Source organism: Marmota monax, unplaced genomic scaffold, assembly GCF_021218885.2.
Source record: "Marmota monax isolate L192 unplaced genomic scaffold, Marmota_monax_Labrador192_F-V1.1 WCK01_AAM20220418_F8-fsc00007, whole genome shotgun sequence".
Taxonomy (NCBI): domain Eukaryota; kingdom Metazoa; phylum Chordata; class Mammalia; order Rodentia; family Sciuridae; genus Marmota; species Marmota monax.
This window is the reverse complement of record NW_026692781.1, coordinates 5536629-5550730: the sequence shown is the minus strand read 5'-3', so window position 1 is coordinate 5550730 and position 14102 is coordinate 5536629. Positions and strand designations below refer to the sequence as shown.

Below are 14102 nucleotides of genomic sequence, written 5' to 3'. Positions count from 1 at the left end.
TTGGTGATAAATATGGTTTAAAACAGGAAGAAAGAAGACTTCTACATTCTACACAAAAGGAATCATTCTGGGCTAGAAAACTAGAAACACTCCAGATTTCCCAGGGAGATAAATGGATGGAAGCCAAGTTGACTTGTGTGCAGGATGAGCTGGTGAGGCATGCTCTGCAGATTTATCCAGCTGCCATGATAAAACCAATATTGGCACAGTATTTTCACTTGGTGTCTCTGTATTTATCTAATTACAGCAGAGTTCATGTGTCCTCATATAGTTGCATTAAAATAATTGTCCCTGCACTTACAGAGCTTGTTCAGAATATTTGTTATTGTGTCTCTTTTATGCAGAAGGAAAGCTTGGGGTTTAAGTAAGGGTTAGTGTGGAGTAGGCTTTGCTATGCAGGCTGTTGCCACAGGAGAAGGGCACCCCTTGGGTCCACAAGCTTCTCACCCTATGGAACTTATCACTGAGCTCAGAAAGGAAAGACTTACATTTCTAGAAATCCACAAACAGACCTTAATTCCCTCCAGTTACTGAGGCATCTGGTACAGAGGAGATGGAAGATAGGGATGGCTAATGCAGGTACTAAAAACCTATGACCTGGGGCTGGGGTCATGGCTCAGAGGTAGAGCACATGCCTAGCCTGCGTGAGGCACTGGGTTCAATTCTCAGCACCACATAAAGCAAAATAAAAACACTGTATCCACCTATAACTAAAAAAAATATATATTTTTTAAAAAAACCTATGACCTGAATTCAAATATTTAATATTTATTTATAATATTTATTATTTAAATATTGTGTCATTTTGGACACAATCAGAAATTTGGGGTTCAAACAGAAGAGAGTAAAGTATTTCAGGCAATATGCACGAAAGAATTTTGAAGCGAGACTTAAGTAATTGGCTTGTCACCAGCTCCAATCAAGTGAGAAAATGTGAGTGTCCACAGAAATCAATATCTCTTTTTTTCATACTAAATGTAGATAGTTTTTTTGACAGGACCATCTGATCAGTGGCTTTAAGTCTTTCTAATAGGGTTTTTGCTTCAAATCATGGGAAGTTTGGAGACACCTTTCCCATAGAGTTTAGTAACTTCAGAGTTCACTCTTACCTGCTCAAGAGCAAAGACATGCTGATTGAAATAGTACTGGATTTGCTCATTGGCGATGTTTATGCAGAGCTGCTCAAATGAATTCCTCCGAAAGTTCTCAAATCCAAAAATGTCCAAGATTCCCACGTTCATTCCATTACCTGAATGACTGCACAAGAAAGATGAATAAAATCCTTCAAGGGAGGAAACATTCATCTCAAGACCATGAGAATATGTGTGCCCGAGATTCCATCAACACATGGGCCCACCCACATGCAGATAGAAGCTGCATGCTGCCACCTCCAAGGCAGGGACAGTTTACGTCATCAACCATTGGTTCATTAGGTTTTTCAACAGTATTTTTTTTTTTTTTTTTTTTTTTTAGGTACTAGAATCCTTCAAGCCCCTAATCAGAAGCTCCATCTATTACATCAATGCAGGGGCTATAGCCTCTGCATATGCATTATACAGAGCTTGTTCAGAAGAGTGCTGTTCAGAATTCAACACTGTCATTTCCTCCACAATATAAGAAACAACTAATAGCCCATGCTTTGGGGGCGGGGGGTTGTCATAGTAATAATGGAAGATGCTGTACTTTAAAACTTTTCATAAATGTCCATGTGATTCCAAAAACACAGTGAGGAGGATAGATACATCATTCTCATCTTACAGATGGGAAAACTGTAACTTTGAACATGGAGCTGATTAAGCTGTAGACCTCGGGTGTGAACTCAGTTTGTCCAGCTCCCAGCCAAGCCTACTCACTGGAATGGCTCCATCAATCATTCTCCTCCCTGTTATAAACACTCTGATTCTTTTGGATTCTATTTTGTCTTTTAAAGGAGAAAGCCTGAACTCTCTGCTAAAGAAAACCCCAGAGAAGGCAAAATGCTTCCTCTTGTAGACCCCAAGAGCCACCAGGTTGAGGACTGCTCTCCCAGGCCTTCGCTTGTTCTGGGGGCACTTGCCATATGTTTTTCTCTGGCTGCAGGAGTGTATTGATGCGATTCACAATCCAGCTGAAGAGCCTCCCATACAGAGCTTTCGACATGGCATCCCGAACATCCGCGGCCCTGTCCACAGGGTTGGCGCGGACGATGGTCTCACCCCGGGTGACCACACAGTGGGATGTGAGGGCCTTCAGCAGCTCTTTGGGGCTGATGCAGAGAATAGAAGCAGCTGGAACAAAAAGTAAGGATGACACTGGGAAATGTGGCCATCCCTTCATTCAGTCTATGGTTCAGCATTTATTCAACACCTTCTAGGTACAAGCCTGTATCCTAGGTACTTCAAGATCAACAAGCTGGGACCCTAGCCTCACGAAGCATTTAGATGGATACAGTGGCTCTCAAACTGATCTGAAGTCTCTTCATAAGTATTTTGTTGTTGTTGTTTTGCTTTATTTTGTTTTTGCATTGTGGGTTTTTATTTTGGATTATCTGAGAAGCATTCCACATGGCTTCCAAAGACATAGCATCACAAAGAATTGTCTTGTGTTAAATCAGAGTGGACAAGGCACACGTGCAAAGGGGGAATAGAACATTTCAGTAGAGAATACAGTTTCAGAAGAAAAAGGCAGACAGCCAGCACCAGAGAAGTCTCTGACAAATTACTAATTCATATTCATGCATAAAACACCATGCTACTTTTAAAATAATGGAAATGTGAGGATGCTCCTAGATTTCTCATGGGATGGAAAGGGTCCACTGTCTATCAGCTGCTGTTAGCCTGATAGTCAGGATTCTGCACTCCTCAGGGCTGGCAGGTGCATGTGCGCACACATCCAGAGGTTTTCTGAGCCTTCTCTGGACCCATACTTTTTCCATGACACTAAGACTGAACAGCTAATGAGCCCTAGAGGCAGACCCCAAGTCTTTTACTCTGATACACTGATTTGGAGATAGGAGAGGGCCCACCCACCTCACAGCCTAGAAGTTGGATACTTGATGGTATCACTGAGGAATGATGCCTGGCTGTATTTAAAGAGAGCTCAGCCAGGAATTAGAACTTTTGAATACAATTCTCAGCTCTTTCATTGGCTTCCCTTGTGTGTCTTGGGACAGCCACTTTCTTTGGGCTCCAGTTATCACCTGTAACACTAATATCGTTTTTTTGTTTATTTGTTTGGTTTTGGTGCATACTAGGCAAGCACTCTACCACTGAGCTACATTCCCAGACCTAAAGTAAGGTGTTTTATATTTTATTTTTTAATCTAGAAAACAATATATTTATTTTTTTATTTTAAATAGGTTTTTGATGAAAAAAAGGGGGATAAGGAGGTTGTGGTTGGAGAGAATGTCATAGTCTGTATTCTCTTCTCTTAGAGAGTCAAAAAGTACACTAGTATATTAAAGGTCCTAAAAAATGCTGCAGTTTAACACAGAAAGTTTTTTAAATTGTATTTAAATCAGCTCGCTTATTTATGACTGAGAATTCTCATTCTTTGTGCCACCGTAATTACCCACAGATCTTTAAAAATAAATTGGTGCCTGCTTTCTCTCCTGCAGATGCTGATTCAGTAGGTTCATAGTAAGGACCAATCTCCTCCTTGTTTTAGGCAGTAGAATCCCATAAGCCCTTACTCAGAAGCATCATTTTTTTCCCAAAAAATATTCCTGCATTTTTCCCCCAAAACATTTTTCAAATGCAGCCAAGGTTGAGAACCACTGCCCAAAGTTACTGGCCATGGAATTCTTTTCTGTGGAATACCTATTTGCAGTCTATGGATGGAGCACTGATACTCCATAGGATATCCTTAGGGAAATGCTGCTTAGTGAAAACATCCAGAGCCAGTAGAATAAGCTACAGTTGCATTTTATTCTACAGATTTTAGAAAACTACCACAGTGAAAGAAATATTGCTTGGCAACACAGCACAGAAGCATCAAATAATTACCATTTTCCAAAGCTTCAGGATTGGGCACCTCACTTTTATCAGTTTGGTGTTGAGAGGAAATAGCTGCAAATTCAATGTTCCCGATATTCAAAATCCCAGCCAGAATTCTGTACACGGAGTGCACCTCCTGAAAATGACATGGAGAACCGCATTTGAAGGTCATTGCCAATCAAACCAATGAGTCACTAGCTCTCTGGTGGAAACTGCTAGTTTTCCATCATTCCCCCCACCCCTTTCCTAGGCAGACACTAATTTCCCAACCTCTTTTGCTGTTAGAGGTGAAATTAACTAAATAGTAACAATGGAATGGGCAGAATAATGAAGGCCTCTTCTAGGACCAAGCTCTCTAGGGGTGAACATGCACCCTCCACACTTTCTTTCTCATTATTGCTGACTGGAACACCCAGCAACCCAGCCTCAACCATGCCACTGAGGACACTTTTAGACCAATGATGGATCACGTGAAACAGAGTTGCTCTGCAACCTGACCCTCCTTCCTTGGAATAGTGGTGTAAGAGGGAACTGACCTTCTTTGTTCTTTAGCCACTTTTTAGCTTTGAACCCTAACCAATGCCAGCTCCCCAATTCAGGTATGGTCCTGTCATCAAATCTAAAGAGATGTTCCTTTCACTTCTTTTGAGTGTAGCTTTTATGACAGAGTTGGGAGCACATCCCATGATGGCTCACTAGAATATCTCAAAGTTACATGATGCAGCATACAGTTATGAATGAAGTCAGGAAATGCCTTGGGACTCACTAGAATTATCTGTGTTATTGTGATATATAATAATAAATAAATATTTGGCCCTTGTCACCAGTTATTGGCACAAGAGCTGTTAGAATCCTTGACACTGGGTGACAGAAATCTTGTTTTTGGCACCATACCTGAGTTTATGCTAATAAGGTGACTTGGTTAGTCTCTAGATAGACTCAGGATAGGGGCTGGTTGGCCAAGAATGTGCCTAGAGGCTAGAACTTTCAGTCCCCAACCCACCAAACTGGGGAGGAGAGCAAGGCCAGAAATTGAGTTTATCAACAGTGGCCAATACTTCATCAATCAAGCATATGTAATGGACTTCCATTGAAACCCCTAAAAAATGGGCTTCTGAGAGCTTCCAAGTTGGTGACTACATGGAGGTGAGGGACAGTGGCATGCCTAGAGGGCACAGAAGCTCTGAGCCCTTTAATACCAGTGTTTCCCTTTGCATTTTTCCTTTGGCTATTCCTGAGTTTTATCCTTTCTTCTAAATCTGTAACAATAAGTAAAGTGTTTTCCTGAGTTCTATAAATCATTGCAGCAAATCAAACATGGGAGAGGTTCATGGTAACCCCTAATTTATAACCAGTCTGTCAAAACCACGGGAGTCCTGGGACTTGCAATTGTTGCCTGAAGTGGGGGCAGTCTTAAGGGATCTGATGGTAATTTCAGGTACATAGAATTGAATTGAATTGTAGGCCATTCAGCTGGTGTCAGAGAATTAGTTGGTGGGTGGGGAGGGGAAAGACCTCACATATTTGATGTCAGAATGTGAGTAAAAACAATTCAGATGATTTCAGTCATCTTTTATATTAAAAATTGAATATTTATGTAGCACTATTTGTTTTTTAAAAATAAAGTTTATTTATTTATTTTAGAATTTACATTTTCTGTATTTGAAGCAATGACATGCTTAGGAAATTTCTGCATTTTATGCTTATAGATGGAGAAAAATGCTTCCACAAAAATACTCAGGCAGATTACTTGATTTAGTACTATACACAGTAGCAAACTAATAGAAACTGTCATTACATCATTGATAAAGCATCACCCCCCAAACTGAGCTTTCCTGTAAACATTACTCAGTAAAGCCAAAAACTGAACACAGGCTTTAACAGTGACATCTGCTGGATACCTGATAATGCTACAAAGACAAATGAGGACTCTAAGCTGGCTTCTCCCGCAGATAAATATTGTTCTTCTAACTTCTAAATCAAAGGCAAGATGTCATGTTTCTGACTTCAAGAATCACTGTTTAATCACACGACTTAAAAGTGGCTAAGGAGAACACCTACCAAATGGGTTTTCTGGGACTCGCTTGGATTTAACATGACAGCACCTCATTACCTTGATCAATACAGTGTGAGGCTTGCTGAGTGCATCAGGCAACTCCTGACTCCCTTGGAGGCAGATCCAAGGGAGTGAAGGAGTCTCAGGCAGTGACTTCTACATCTGCTATTCTATACCCAGTTACCTCAGGAGGGTATCTAAAACTTGGAATACTCTTAGAGGAAAAATGTACTTCCTCTAATTAAACATTATTGCCTTTTATATGTTATAGTACAAGGCTCAAAACCTCCCCAAATAAAGTTTCTAGGTGTTTCGCCCCTGGGATGATGATTCTCAAAGATCATGCCCTTGACACCAGCATCCCGCCCTGTTGCTTCTCTGGAAAGCATCTCTTCAACACAATGCCCAGGCAGCCAACAAAAGTGGAAAACTACCATGACCTTGAGTGAAAACTTTTAGGTTCAAACACTGTGTGACTCACCAGAGTTAATGGTAGCTCGAGTCTCCTTCCTTGGTTCAGTGAGGGAAGTGGGGAAGGAGTATCCAAGGTTCCCTTACTAAGGGGTTATTAGCCTTAGGGTGCTCCCTATGCACATTTCTGGGCTATTCCCCCTCTTGGCTCCTTTAGCCCTACATATGGATTAATCAAAGCTTCCTTTATAACCTAGGAACCTACAACCACCACTGTGTCTGCGTCAAACATCACCCATATACAGTCATGGCGAGCTCATTCTGCTGTATGTCCATCTGTGAAATGACTCCACCTTCCCCCACACTCTTTGTTCAAAGTTCTCTTCATTTCTGCTCACAGACATCCTGGGGAAGCCTTTTCACCTCTCTCATGTCGTTTTCTCTTGCCTCATCTCCAACTATGGCACTTTTCCTGGAACCTCTGCCTTTTCTGTCTCTATCTCGCTGCTCTCTCTTTTATTTCCCATCAGGTTCCAACTTTCTATATGAAAAAAAAAATGAAATAACTTCACTGAGAACAAGCAATGTTATCAGGAAGACTAAGAAGTCCTCCAGTTGGGTCATCTTCCTGGACTGTGGATGAGTGTGAACTCAGCCTCTCCATCAGCTGGCCAAAGTGGGGACAGTGTCCTCCATCAAAGCCCCACTGTGGATGCACGGTCTCTGCTGCCTCTCCCTTTTTCTCAGAAGGCATTTCTTTACTGATGTAAGCATTCCCCAGAAAGAGCTGAGGCCAGGCTGAAAAGTTGAGAAGAACCTAGCACTGATTTACTGGACTCTCCCTCAACCTGGCTCCCAGGCTTCTCAGGCAGTTGTCCTCCTGTGCCTCCTTAGGAATTTACTTCTCCTATCAGTCTTGCTTTGCCTTCTTTCTTTTCTATAAATCCTTTAGTTTTTCACCAGTTCTGCCCCAAGCCCTGCCTTAGGACCATTGCAGGGCCGCCTCCCCATAAGCTCTATCCAGCACCTTACTCATTTCCTAGGCAGAGGTTCACAACTGGGCATCTTAAAAGTCAATGGTACCCTATTGTCTAAGTGGAGACATTGGACACCTCAAGACCCCCAAGTTATATTTTGACATAAAGCCCTTCAATCTCTCTTCAGCAATACTCTTTGGATTCATACTCTATTTTGAAGAAAGGGAAGAAATTCTGCTTTGAACTTAAGCCTTCTCCTTAACCCTCTGCACCCAGGGATCTGCAGGATATATCCAATCTTGACCATCACCTAGTCCATCAGCCCCAAAAGTTTTCATGTGGTATTAAATATAAACACATTTTAAAACCCCGTGTGTTTAATATGTTATGATAATTCTCATACCAGCAAAACAAGCATAATATTAAACATAAAACAGTATGGTTTGGCTCCAGATGTAAAAGTTGGAAAGCACTGGTATTCACGATAGGGTTTTAGGAATAATCCCCTGAGACCCTTACAAGACACCATCATCATTAGTACACAGTTCCTTCCACCAGAGAAGTTTCTTTACAATAAACTCATAGTCAAGTGTTCCTTGCAGTACTTTTGGCCAGTATCCCAGAATTAAAATTCATCTTCCTGAGTCCACACCAAGGTTTGCTATTCATAATTTTGCTGTTAAGGGTTTGAGAAAAACTTCAGGGATTTCTGCAGGGGACTAATGACCTTCCAAGAAGGACAGGAAACATAATTTTTATTGAATTGACCAGTTCACTTAAGTTCTGCCAGAAAAACTTCAGAGAAAGTTCTGTTACATCAGCCATTTGGCATCTGCTGCCTGACTTCATTAAACTGAATCTTTCTGAATTTAGTCACATTACTGTGAGTTTATAAACACAAAGTGAACTGAGTTAATCCAGCAAAACAGGTTGTCTGCACAAACATAAACACAATCTAATGTCAGGTAGAGAAGATCCAGCCTCTTCCTCAAATTTCCACAGTTACTAACTGACATAATTTGGTTTATTTCAAGTATGAATTAATATTGAACATGGGAAAGATACAGAGACATGCCATTACACTCCAGTTATACATTTAACAGTGTAGACCAGGCACAAATTAAGAATTTTCACAATCATTTTTATTTAATTCTTTTCATATTTATTTATACATTCATTCATTAATTCATTTCTACTGGACTTTTCTTTACACAGGGGTTAGGGATGGCTTACTTCAAGGACATATACTTAATTTCTTCTGTTTTTAATTTTGTTACCTTAAAACAGAATCTGTTTGATTATTATCAGGGGTATTTAAAGGATTATTATAATAGCTTATTGTATGCATTCTATTAGAGCTGGGGCCAGTCTCTTCATAGCATTCTATAATCATCTGTATATTCCCTAGGAGTAAAATACTATCAACCTTAGGGGCTGACTTTGCTATGGCTCCTGTAGCTTTTAAGGACATATGCCCCCAAACACTTTGGAATGACCCAGGTGACTTGAAATGACTCTGCTGTCATCTCCACTCCACTTTGAGTGTTCTGGTGATGCTTATTGGATAAAAAACAGCTCTGTAAATTAATAACATAAAGCTCCTTTAACAATGTTGAAACCTGTTTAATTGCTCTCCTCTAAGGAGCCAAGGGAAATATATTTCTATTTTTATCTGACCTTTGGGATTTTCCACTGTCTGTCAGTTTAAAGTCAGTGGGAGGCCAACAGAGAAAATTAGCAGCTGGATGGAAAAAAGAAAGGTATTATTATGACTAAAATCAACTGTGCTAGGGAGGAGGGAAGGGCTAGCCAAACTCACTGGATTATAGAGGCAATCTATTCTGAGTGGCTGTCCCAAGGTGACTGGAATGTTTTGTAACCTATTTCCTTAAGATGTAACACTCTTACCTACCTTCTAGTCATTTACTCCCTTTGTTAGAAAAGCAAAAGAAACTATATGTTTTGCAAAGTTGATGCTATGACATAATGTATCTCTGAATAATATTTGAGCCTTCGGTTATAAATATTGTCCCTCACTCCTAGCATGTATTTAATAGAGACAACCTTTATCTGTGTGATAAGAGTAGTGCAATACTTAAAACTCTAGTTAAAAATGTACAGCTGTGTGCTGTGGAGAGGGAAGTGACAGCAAAAAAGTTAAAAGGGTTTTAATTAATTTGTCTCCATGCACAAAGAGGCGATTCATAAAAATAATTCTGTAGCTTGGATGTAATGGGTGCATTCCTATACTCTAGTCACAATTCACTTTCATGGTGAATGACTCCAACTCAAAAAGGGACACTCTTGCCTTGGTGCTTGTTATTCAGCTATCGTGAATTGATGATAGTGATAAGAATTCATAGATACATGATCCTGACAACAGTGCTTCTCTGTGTCCACTGGGTGTCTTGCTACAATGCAGATTCTGATTCAGTCATTCTTGGATGGACCCAAGAGTCTGCATTTTGAATAAGTTCTCAGGAGATAACAGTTTGGGTCCTCAGACCACACTTTGAGTAGCAAGACCTTCTCAGATGACCACTGTAGGATGTGGAAAGTATCCCGCCCCAAGCTAGAACATCCATGTCTTCACTCATGGTCATTGAAGAATAGTAACTCTTGAGTTTCTCTCCTGACAATCACTTACCTTTTCAGAGAATCCAATAATCCTGAAACAATGCTGAATTGCTTCAAACTGGCTTCTATAAGACTCCTTGGAAATTATGTCATACATGACTCTTCCAGTTTCATCAGCTATGTACCTAAATGAAATGGAATATGGCCAAATACAATGAGCACTGACTTAGAAAATGGTACCTCAGGTTCCAGGACAAGTGCCACTTTGGATCCTTTGGAAGTAATTTCCTTTACCATCTAACATTTCGGGGGAATAATGGTGTACAAGGCTGAGTAAAATGGCTGTAGTTGAGTTTTTGAATATTCTAGAAAATGCAAATGGCCACTTCCTCCTATGTATTTAAGTTAAATAGGTTGTGAGTTTCCAGTTAGGAAAGCAGATCCATTTACTTCTGAATTTGTCAGTTGCTAATTGTACATTCATGCAAAATTAACAAGCCAAAACCCTGATACTTACCTAGGAGGTTTTTCCTCAGGAAGTTTGAACTCAGAAAGTTTCTTTTGGTGATAAAGACCAGCATAAATATAGTAAAATATGTGAAAATTTTTCTCTCCCCTAAAACAAAGAGAAAGAGACTTTATTAATACCATATTCTGGGATTCCCCATCATAAGTCATTTTTATCATTTCCATTCATTGCAAAATATTCTATGGTAATTTTTCATTCTCAGCTAATTAAATATACTTCACTCCAATTGCTGAATAGTAATAGAGTTAGGATTCATAATGTAATCCTCACAATGTTACATATTTAAACACACTTTACTATAAGCAGAGGGAGGTTTTACAGAATGGAACAGGTAGGTGCTCAGGTTACACATATTTAGAGCTCTTTCATTTCCAGCCCCACACCTATTCATCTGTCACATGCCTTCTGTTAGTAACCCCTGTTGCTTCAAAAACAGTGAGGTTCAACTTAGATCAGTCAAACTCCTCCTTTCCTGGTACCTCGGGCAGGAAGTCCCTTGCAGGTCCTACAGAGAAGGATTAGTCCCAGAACTGAGGTCTGCAGGCTCCCAAGTTGGTGTGCTGTCAAGGTACCACTCGAAATGCCATTCCTCAGTCTCTCTGGTCTTCTGCTGTCTACCCCTTTTAGGCCACTTTGGTCAGGGCCTTTTTAGATATGTGCACAGCCTGGGAGCTGGAGTCAGTTTATGATGGGAGAAATGTTCTTATCACTGCTCTGTATCCCAGATGTCCCTATCTGCCATTCCTCACTCATTTGTTCACTCAATAAATTTAAAAATTAATCTTTTAAAATAAATTGTATTGTGTATATTTAAGGTATATGATATGATGTTATGGGATATGGACACAAAATAAAAAGGCTACTATTCAACTAATAAATGTATTGAGTACTGATCAAGGCAGGTACTGTGCTGTGGGGTGTCAGGGACACAGGACTAAGAAGATTCATGGCTTTTGGGGGCATTCCTTCTAGAGATGGGTTAGATGAAAGAAACAGGAATGCTAGATGAGGGCTTTGAAAGAAATGAGCAGGGGGCTGAGTTGAGTTTTGGGAAAAGGGATGACCTGTGAAGCCCTAATGTCTGGAGAGGGGCTGGAAGGAGCTACAAAGAGAAGGGGAAAGAAGGCTTCTAAACAGGGAGCAACACATACACAAGGGCTCTGACCACAACACCCATGAAGGTTGAAAAGGGTGCCAGTGAGAAGGAGTGGACAGGCAGGGAGCGCCAGGCCACACAGGGACTTGGGAGGCACTAGAAGTACTTGAAGTGAACAGATCCATAGTGAAAGTACTGTCCAGCCACAGCATGGGACTAGATTGTAAGAAGCCACAATGCATACAGAGAGACGTATTGGGAGGTCCAGGTGAGAAAGCAATGTGGCCTAGATAGGGGAATGGCAGAGGTGATGGAGAGGGTTGTTGGTTTAAATACATGCTTTGGAGAAACAACCAAAAGAACAACCTAATAGATGGAATGAGGATGGGAGCTGGGGTCTGCCTCCTGGTTTCTACCTTGAGTATGGAGGGATGGGGGCTGCACTGGGTCTGGAGGAGGTACACCTGGCACAAATACCACTTGTTCCTTAACCTTCCATTAAACGTGCAGGCTTAGGCTGACCCATCTTGATCGTACTTTCCTACAGTTTTTTAGAAAACATCTCTGATTCTCAATTCTTTCCAATTTCCCCTCAAAATCCAACCCTAGCATTAATTCGGTTTGATTTCCATCTCTTTATCTACCAGGAATGGCTAGGTCTTTCCACCATTGTAAATACCATGAGATCTTAGTGGCTAATCTCAGCCAAGGCTTACTTCCTGCTCAGAGTCCCCATCCATGGTGCTGTGGAAAGGAATCAGCAGTCTAACTGTGTTCATTGTAGTTATGCGTGGCCCAGCCCATGGGGCAGCCACCATCTTACTCTTTGCTGGCTTCTGGAGAGTTACCAGTAAGTGCCCATTTGCCAGAAATGACTGTAAGACCACACCCAGCAACAAGGGGACCAGGAAGAGGAATCCTACAGAGTGCCCACAAATGATAAGAACCACCATGGATGAATAGGACTTGTAAGGCTCTTCCTTCTCTTCACCTCATTCAATTCTCCTAAGAGCCTTGTGGAGTTGGCATTATTAAGCCCATGCTGCAGGTGAGGAGAGTGAAGAGCCACACTCCCCAGAAATCCGTGCAGGTGTGAGAGGAACACTCCACACATTAGCTTTGTAAAAGAGCACTTTACATGTGAGCACAGAACAAGACAGTCTCCATCCTGTCAGAGGTAGCTCCCTAAAGGTTAAAATCATTCTAATTTAGGGACAAAGAAAGAAGCAGGGAACCTTATAAAAACAAATCAAGAAGCTACAGAGAAACATAAATGCTTCTCACTCCATTTCCTGTTCACTTGTTTAATGTTCACGCCAGCCTCCATTGTGTGAGGAAACTAAGAGCATGGTAGAGGAAGACGCTTGAGGTTTTGCTTGGGTTTTCTGTGGAGCCAGGGATTGACTCAGGCTCCGCCCAGGCTGGACAAGTGCTCCAGCACTGCACCCCCCACCCCACCCCCATCCCACCCCCACCCCTGTGCTTGGGTTCTTAGGCTAAACCCAGGCCTGTGGATTCTCCTTGCCTAGCAGCCCTGGGAAGGTCCACCTCTCTACACTCATCCAGCCTGACATTCTCTATGTAGATTTAACAACATCCCCTGACTCTTCAGCACAAGCCTTCTCTCATCTCCATTGATTCATCGAAACTAGCGTTAGCATTTCAAAATGCAAGTTGGGTTTTGTGACTCCCCTTCTTGGAAATGTTCCACAGCCTAAGAGTGGTTTTCAAAAAAGGTCCAAAATCCTCAGCCTGCCTCCAAAGCCCTGCACAAACTACTCTCAGTCTCATCTTTGCCATTCTCTCGATTCTTGCTCTCATCCCCGCCTTGTTGGCTAACTCCTAGTGATCCTCAGATCTCATATTCAGTGTCTAGTACGAGGAGGAGCTCTTCTTTCCTCCAGGACTAGCTGATGTGTTCTTCCTTTCTCCTGTTTCACCTTCCTAGAACCTTACAGTGCTTCCTGGCACCTATCACAGTTGCTCTATATTTGTGTTTATTTGTTTAATAACCAAGATCTTCCCATCTCTCCCCAACCTTCCATGTACTTCAAGCTCTATAAATACAACAATCTTGTCTGTCTTGCTGACTCTTACAGCCCCAGGAAAGAACACAACACTGGTATACAGCAGGAATTCAATAGTGCATGTCTATGTCCAGATGAAGCTACACTCCTGAGGAACTCTGGTGTCCTGCAGTGATAATAATGGCAAGAGTGGCTAACACTATGAGAGCATGTACCATATCAGGCATTCTTTAAAGTAATTTATATAAATGAACTCATTAATCCTCCCAGCAAACCCTAAGGTGGGCAGTAATAGCATCTTCATTTGACAGATTAGGCACAGAAAGGGTTGTGATATGCCCAAGATCTCAGTGTCATGGCTAGCATTTGAACCCAGAGCAAAGCCCATGCTATTCATTACAATTACCTATTTTTAAAAAATGACTTTTAGTTGTCAGTGAATCTTTATTTTATTT

General features: G+C 41.3%; 1 protein-coding gene across 2 annotated transcripts in view; it reads right to left on the bottom strand.

The window, feature by feature from the left end:
• Myo3b (myosin IIIB) overlaps positions 1 to 14102 on the bottom strand; it is a 430473-nt gene that overhangs the window by 238345 nt on the left and 178026 nt on the right. For both annotated transcript variants that reach the window (XM_046447494.2, XM_046447495.2), the window contains exons 15-19: positions 10513 to 10611; positions 10066 to 10180; positions 3984 to 4110; positions 2057 to 2267; positions 1110 to 1257 (exon numbers count right to left, since the gene is read on the bottom strand). In XM_046447494.2, coding sequence (XP_046303450.1) covers positions 1110 to 1257; positions 2057 to 2267; positions 3984 to 4110; positions 10066 to 10180; positions 10513 to 10611 — 700 coding nt within the window. The remainder of the gene's footprint in view (positions 1 to 1109; positions 1258 to 2056; positions 2268 to 3983; positions 4111 to 10065; positions 10181 to 10512; positions 10612 to 14102) is intronic.